We start from the raw sequence: 8047 nt of genomic DNA on the forward strand, positions 1-8047 counted from the left end.
TTGCCACAGAAAAGAATAAATAATCTCGGAAAAGAAAAAAACACTTTACAGGTGTTCGGTTTTTTATCAAAATGGTTTTGGTTAAAGGTTTTTAATTTCATTAGAATAATCCTTCTTAGAACATAGTAAATACTGTCATTGCATAGTAAAACCAAAATAACATAAGTAAACCGAAGAACCACTTATTTATGCATTTACAGTTATACGCGTAACACGTATTTTGTGCATCGAACTCAAGCATTGAATTAGGCCACATAGCGATCTCTCCCTAAAATACCGCTGTTCTGGTTGTCGACGTATCAAGCTAACGTGAGTTTGTGATTTATTACTGTGAGCATTAGCAATTGAACTTGTTAAACTTTACATGCAATATGAAATTAAGCATAAAATACGACAGATAGTGTATAAAAAGTAATATATTGTGTGTAGATAATTCGTATGTTTTCGTAAATGGGTCACCTCGCCATTCTTACGAGAAACAAGTTGTTTTGTGTTTTAGAGTTCTTTAGGAAAAGAATTAGTGTGCTTTGTGTTACTTGGCGTTAATTAAAGCATAAAATGTGTGGTTTTGACGTGTTTATGTTTTCGTAGTTTGGAAGGCGGGAGAGTGATGATCAGAAAGCTCACTACATGGTAATGTGATGTCATCAAAAGGGGAAACAGAGGCCGACTCCGGCACCGTGTCACCAAATTTATCTGCAGTCAAAAATGAACCGGTTAGTAAGCTCATTTGTTAACTGTATCTAAATCGTGGACTAGTCTGGTTCACTTGCAAAGTGTGTCGCCAGATCAGTTACGGGATAAATATCATTAATCAACTAATTTCCTTATCAAATTTTGCTGGATTATTAGGAGAAAAAATCTGATTAGACAAGTAAACTTTGTGCTGAAACCAGTGTTTAAAAGTGTTTATATTTGCTACTAAAAAGCATGTTAAATTAAATTAAATGGGAAAGTATAGCTAATGAAATATCCAATGTAAAACTTGTCTCGGTGTAAGTAGGGCAGGTCACCAAAATGGCAAATATAATGGTTTTGCATTAGTTCTTAGTGAGTTGTGGCATTCTAAATGCATTTATTATATAAGAAGTTTTATATACTCTGATAAATATACACAATCAATTCCCATTAAGACTTCTCATAACAATCTTTGACGTTTCTCACAAGGTTGGTCTTCTATTTTAATAAAGGTTTGCACTATAACTCATAGCTAAGCCTATTAACAATTAGTTATCCTTATTTAATACAAACAAAATTCCAATCTACATGTTATGTAATATAATCTGGGAATAAAGGTAATTTTCTCAAGGATGTAATGATAGTACACATTATAATTATTTACTGAGAACATTATTCAATGTGATTAATTAATTTGTTCTGAGTAATTATTTTTTAATTGAGATAATTTTAGGTAACAATGCAACACACTTGTAAAGTTTGCAACAGTAATTCAGTTTTATTATTAAAAAAAATATTTGTTTGTTAAGTGTTTGTTTTAGAAAAGTTATTAACACAAGTCAAACTTGTGCACTTGTGGCTGAATTGTCTCGATTAATTTAAAAAATATAAGTGCCAATTTATTAACTTAGTATTGCTTCGAGTGAGTGCTTTCTAGAACCCAATTGCTTAAGTTTTGGAGCACTTATTATGATGTGTTGACCTAAATGTTTATTAGCTTTGACTATCAGTTTAACTTTCACCCAAATTGAGATGGTAGTTTTGAGTGTGATGAATCAGCTGTCCTATTTGTAGTACTTATTATCATTACCTGATAAGGTAACCTTCTACTCACAATTTACCTGTGCCATTTAGCCGTAACTGTAACTGGGAATTTTATCAAAAAATTCTTGCTTCACTTTCTAATTTGCAGTTAGTTTTCTAAACATTATTCTTCTAAATGTATTCCTAAGCTTTGATTTTCAGATTTCTAATATTAATTCATGAGGAAAATAAATTAAATAACTAACTGATCTCTACAATCTGTAGCTGTGTAGGAATCATGTGATTTAAAACAGTATTTTACAAGTATTGTCTTGTATTGTGTACACCACTACCTGATTGTTTACAACTTGTGTACATAATAATATGGTGTTGTTTATGTTTTGAAAGATATTATCTACATGATCTTGTTAAAGAAAACAAATGGTAGGGTATTTTAGGGGCTAACATAGCAGAATAGAAGACATGAAATTGCTCATGCTGTTATTTTTTTCAGGTTGCCACCAACAGCAAAGAAACTCCAAAAAGAGGTGGTACATTACTAAAATGTACCACATGCAATAGTTTTAGTACCCTAAGTAGTCGAGCCCTAACCACCCACATGGCCCAATGTTCCCCTGACAACAATAATGTGGCAGCTGCACAAAATGCCGATCCCCGGCCTCACAGAAAGCTGTTTGAATGCGACGTGTGCAACATGAAGTTTTCAAATGGCGCCAATATGCGTAGACATAAAATGCGGCACACTGGAGTGAAGCCGTATGAATGTCGCGTTTGCCAAAAAAGATTCTTCCGGAAAGATCATTTGGCAGAACATTTCACTACTCATACTAAGAGCTTGCCGTATCATTGCCCAATCTGCAACCGAGGATTCCAGCGCCAAATTGCCATGCGCGCACATTTCCAAAACGAACACGTTGGACAACATGACCTCGTTAAAACTTGCCCCTTGTGTAGTTATCGTGCACCCACCATGAAAAGTTTAAGGGTTCACTTCTTTAACAGGTGTGTATAACAATTATTTTACATATTTGTTGTGGATAATTTGAGTTTTAATTATTAATAATGTTTTTTTTACTATGTTTAATGATTGTTGTAAATACATTTCAGACATGGAATTGATTTGGACAACCCTGGTCCTGGAAACAACTCTTCTGTATCTCTGCTAGCTGCGGGAATCGCCAATGCCGCGTACGCTGACGGTACAATGGACCCCAGCGCCATCAATGCCCTCGGCGCTCTAGGATCCAGCCTATCCGTGTCTGTTGCTGCAACATACTCGGATAGTGGCGAAAGCAATGGTGCTCGCTCCGTGGACAATGCAACACCACCCATGCACTACTTGACCCCACATGTTGAGATTTCTATGGCCGACAATAACGAAACCTTTTCTCCCGGCCAAAACCATTTAGGCAACTCTGGTAATTATGATTTTTTTGTATATGAGTAGACATGTTTTCTTATAAGATTTTTATAGGAATATTCTTGAATTAGTTAACTTCATAAATTACAAATGTTTTTATTTTTGGCAATTTTGCCTTGTAATTGCAGAGTTATTAGGACAATATTGATATAGTTTTATTTATTAATGGTATTTACTCTACATAATTGTTAGACAAAAGGCAATATCTTAGTTTTTACATTACTGGGACACTTGTGCGCAAGCCTGATGACACATGCGACCAGTTTTCGCTCCAACCTCGAATTGTAGGCCAACACATATTAACCTGAAAGTAACATTGTGTTTTTATGCAATAACAATGTGGGAGCAAATACTGCCCTTTGGCTATACAATATTTTTACTCAGTAGCTGAATTCCAGTATCATTTTCGATTCCTTTTACTCTGTTTATCTGAATCTTTTAATATTTTGGAACAAGTACCTTATGCATTAATATCGTGTTTGATTTTAGATTCGCGCATGAACGGTGAAGGGCCCAGTTCACCTCAATCAGGCGACAGCGCCATCGCTAGCAGCTCCCTATCAGCTGGACTACCCACAAATATAACTCCGTCCATCACTCTGATACCTATAAAACAGGTAAATTTATTTTTATCCTTTTATTTTCTAGCACTAAATTTGCATATACGACATATCCAAACTAGTTTTAGAGCTTAAGTATACTTAGAATATTTTGTTCTCAATTTTCCAGGAACCCAACACTCAAGAAGAGTCGGCTAATAATGAAATGCGGGAAGGCGAAACAAATGGGGGCGATAAACGAGGCGTATCCTCGAGCCTGTCATCTCTGATCAAGGTGTCACCGCTAAAAAGTTTATTAAGAGAAGATTTGCGCCGGCGCATCTCTGCTCGTGGACGCGCTCGGGGCTCTAGCGTACGTTTATGTCGAGTTAAATAAGAAATATTACTTTTTCCTATGAATTTTAACTGGAGAATAGGAGTTGTTCTTTCACAGAAGCTTTAGAATAACATTTCCTTGAGCCTTGATTGTTTCTGTTTCAGGCTTCGCGCGCCTCGCCGTCGGAAGGCGGAGTGATCACCTCGACGCACGGAGATGCTGCCATGCTGCCGTCGTCTCTCGTATGTACATTTTGCTCCATAACATTTCCAGACTCCACGCTGTACTTCCTGCACAAGGGCTGCCACTGCGACTCCAACCCTTGGAAGTGTAACATTTGCGGCGAACAGTGCTGCAATGTGTACGAGTTCAACTCCCACCTGCTGAGCAAGAGCCATCAATGACTGTTTGCAGGGGGGCCGTTCGATCACTGACTTTTGGTTTGATGATGCACTTGTCGTATGCTATGTTTGCATAGTCCGTAAGCACTTCGAAGATACTTCACCTTTTTATTTACATATTTACGGTTATTAGATACAATTAATTGTTTCTTCTATCTTGTTTTCTTTATTTAAAGTAGGCACTGTATGTTGAAGTGCTTCGAATATGCTATATGCTGAACGTCCCCCCGAAGCTATTTTATTTTAAAGTGCAAATTATGTCAAGGTATAATTATTTAGTGGTTATAATAGTTAAATGTGCGAAGATATTTATATGGATATTTTAGTACTTAAAAAGGGATATGATATGGTGAAAAAAAAATGAGATCATGTCTAATAATTTGAGTTATTATAAGACTTTTTGGAATATGCTGAAATTCAGCAGTAATTATTATTACTTACATTCCAAATTATGACGGATACATTCCATTTCGTGAGATTTACGAATTTTATTCATTCTTTGGTGGGGAACTACCTACTCAAATTAATAAAAATCTTTACTTTTATTTTTCTTAAAGTACTTAACTGTACATTACCGTTATTGAAATTGAAAAAAATACAATTTTAGAGTATTTTGGTGCGATAGTGAATTATACAAATGTTTATTAAAATAAAACTTATGGTGAAGAGTGTACAAATTAATATATATTTTTACATTTCGCTGTTGAGAAGTTATAGAAAGGCAAAGCCTATGATAAATCCGTGATGGTTTAATTATTGTGATTGTGTACAGACAGGAATTATAAATTCTACATTCCGTTTTTATTTATGTTTCCTTTTATAAAGTGCATGTGATGCAAGTCCACGACTAATACTTAATGTACAAGTTAAATTATTTTGTTGTTATTATTTATTTTTCTAAAATACATATTATATTATACATTCTTAGAATTATAAATTTCATTATGTACTTAAAAAGTCAATCAACTTTATTATAGTCTAAAAGCGCTTTCTGTATCGAGTTACAATTGAGATGAATGGAACTAATAAATCTAGAATTAAAGTAATATTTCTTAATTTAAAACAACAATTAATAACGAGTGGCTATACTTAGCACACCTTGCTCAATTAAGCTCAAGCACCGAGCATGTAGAGTGTTGTACTCGCACAAAAGCATAATAACATTAGTTCACATACATTTTTGAAATACTCCACAGAAAGTTGCATGTGCTTTTTTATTGGTGCCTGTTAAGATAATATTCGTTACTTATTGTATAAATTTTCAAACAGGCATATTGGTTAATCACACCTGAGTTCTAAGCTCTTTATTTATGGATTAATCAAAATAGGTAAATTATATTTATTTTAAGAGAAATGCTCAACTTTGTGGTAAACCTATTTATCATCATATTGTAGCAAATTATATCTTTAAACTTTACTTTGTTATAAAATGAATTTCTTCTAATCAGATTCAATATTTTCTAGACAATCCATACTAACTAAACTAAATTTAAGCATCGTATTTTCGTTTTATATAATGTAGAAGTTTTATCCTATGTAAGGTACACTGTTTGTACCATGTATTCGTATTTGATGACATCGGTCAATCCGTTCCATTGTTTGTTTTAACCTGAGATTTACATTCCTTTAGCAATTAAGTACTTAATATCGGTTGTGGTCTTGCCTGATAAGTTTACTAAATTGACTTAGATGGAACTGAAATTATGTTTACCAACGAAGTTATTTTGTTTTGTTATTGCATTGGTGTTAGGTTAGCAGTCGGCGCACGCGGTAGTCCGTCCGTGAGTTGCATGGACATAGTGAGTTACCTGAAATGAGCAACACATATTTATTTATAGAGATTCTTATATTATGCTGTTTCAATTGTTGGTTATGTAGAACTTGAGTGTTTTATTATATATTTTGGTCCCGTCGCGCCGCAATTTTAACGTTAATACAAGTGTAGGTTAGCATAAGAGCTATTAATATTATTAATCGGTAACCCCCGTTGGGCGCCTTTACTTAATCCGTCCATATCTAATGATAGATATTGCCTTTAATATTTAATAGAGTAATATATTTTATAGATTCTAGGAGTAATTAAGAACAGATCTTAAATATAAAATGTTTTCAGAATGCAGAGGTTTAAAGATGTAGTTGTATTTATTTAACTTCTATGACATGGGTGCTAGCATTGCTAAAAAATCAACATGAAACTGTATCATGCAGTGGTTCTGTAATTGATTTATTTGCAATGCAGCAATGACATTGTTGATTGTTGCGATTTGAAGTAAATATTTTATTTTTTGTGTGGTAGTAATACAAATTATAAACTAAAGTATTCGACGTTGTTTTAGAATATTGTTGAAATAAAATTAAATCATTAATCATGTAGATACAAACAGTATTTTTAAAGTTACATTTTTGGGAATTTTTCCTAATTGAAAATTATTGTCGTCTATTGAAAATGATTGATTCCTACTTTGAAACTAGAGCAGCGTGACTTACAATAAATATTACACTAGATTTGGTGGTATCTTATATGTATAAACACTATAATATACACCATATAATAATTAATATTAAAAAACAGAATATTTAGTGTAGCGATCCTCACCTTAATACCAAAACACAGCTTACCAACATTATAATTTTATTTTAAGTTGTTATGTATGTAATAATATAAGATAGAGAAATTAACATGGTTGAAAGCAATTAGTAACTTCTAAGCAGATTGAATTTGTCGTTGATATTTTTCTGTTATTTTATTATATCAATATTAAGAGAAATAATATCAAACTGTACTAATATAAATAAATGAAATAGGGTTACTACTTACGAGGAACCAGTTTGGAATCAAGAGTGATAGTTACTATATCAAATTGTAGCAGATTGTGCCTTAGATCAATAGTTTAATATTGATTATAATAATATCATCTTATATAAATATCATAATTATTTTAAATGTGTGCATTTTTTAAAATTGTCACGTCCTTTTATATATACACCTATTAGAATCTGGTAAATCTAAACAAATGTTATTTATTGATCTATAAAAAATACATAAAATATAATTATACAAAATGGCTGTTATGCTTGTTTTCGTAGAAAAAGTTTATTTGCAGTTTATTTAAAAATTGTACTTGTTATCGATTGTGACGATAAAGAGTTATAAACATGTGGTACTTACTACCGAATATGTAGTTCTATTTATTTACTTTATAATAATTTGGTAAAGGGTCTAATGAAATATTAATAAACTATGACATACAATAAAGTGATTTTATTTCAATGGTAGAATCCCCTTATATAAAATGTTTAATTAAATGAAATTATTAAAGTAAATGTGGCAATGCATTGAATCTCATGTACACATGTGTTCATAATAGGTCCACCCTTCCCCTTATTAGGTACATGGTATATGTTGGTACCTACATGTTCCATTTATATTGTGTGGACCACTGCCTGCCCCTATGGTGAGTATTATGTTGTTCGAATCTCGAAGATAGATCCGACATTTCACACTAAAGTCAAGCTTATCTCCTGAATCAAACATGTAAGTCTAGCTCTAAGCTGTTCTGGGGACTCGTGGGATTCACGTCTGGATGTTGTTAGAATTTGTAATATACAAGAATAGCATTATGCCTAG

General features: G+C 32.9%; 1 protein-coding gene across 2 annotated transcripts; it reads left to right on the forward strand.

Annotated features, from left to right (window-relative positions):
• Positions 1–13: 13 nt before the first annotated feature.
• LOC118263346 (zinc finger protein sdz-12) lies at positions 14–7675 on the forward strand. 2 transcript variants are annotated; one of them, XM_035575275.2, is made up of 7 exons: positions 14–309; positions 592–716; positions 2216–2724; positions 2830–3140; positions 3632–3759; positions 3872–3976; positions 4183–7675. In XM_035575275.2, exons 2-7 carry the CDS (start codon positions 642–644, stop codon positions 4420–4422), a joined length of 1368 nt encoding a protein of 455 aa, XP_035431168.1. In that variant the 5' UTR covers positions 14–309; positions 592–641; the 3' UTR covers positions 4423–7675. The 2 variants fall into 2 exon arrangements, with proteins under 2 accessions (XP_035431168.1, XP_035431167.1); XM_035575274.2 differs by having other exon boundaries at positions 15–309; positions 3872–4054.
• The last annotated feature ends 372 nt before the right edge of the window (positions 7676–8047 follow it).

Source organism: Spodoptera frugiperda, chromosome 27 (assembly GCF_023101765.2).
Source record: "Spodoptera frugiperda isolate SF20-4 chromosome 27, AGI-APGP_CSIRO_Sfru_2.0, whole genome shotgun sequence".
Taxonomy (NCBI): domain Eukaryota; kingdom Metazoa; phylum Arthropoda; class Insecta; order Lepidoptera; family Noctuidae; genus Spodoptera; species Spodoptera frugiperda.

Bases quoted from the DNA above. Each gene is read 5' to 3' on its own strand.
- LOC118263346 (XM_035575274.2), top strand. From the start codon at position 642: ATGTCATCAAAAGGGGAAACAGAGGCCGACTCCGGCACCGTGTCACCA. The intron at 717-2,215 runs GTTAGTAAGCTC...TATTTTTTTCAG, and splicing joins CTGCAGTCAAAAATGAACCG to GTTGCCACCAACAGCAAAGA. The intron at 4,055-4,182 runs GTACGTTTATGT...TTTCTGTTTCAG, and splicing joins GACGCGCTCGGGGCTCTAGC to GCTTCGCGCGCCTCGCCGTC.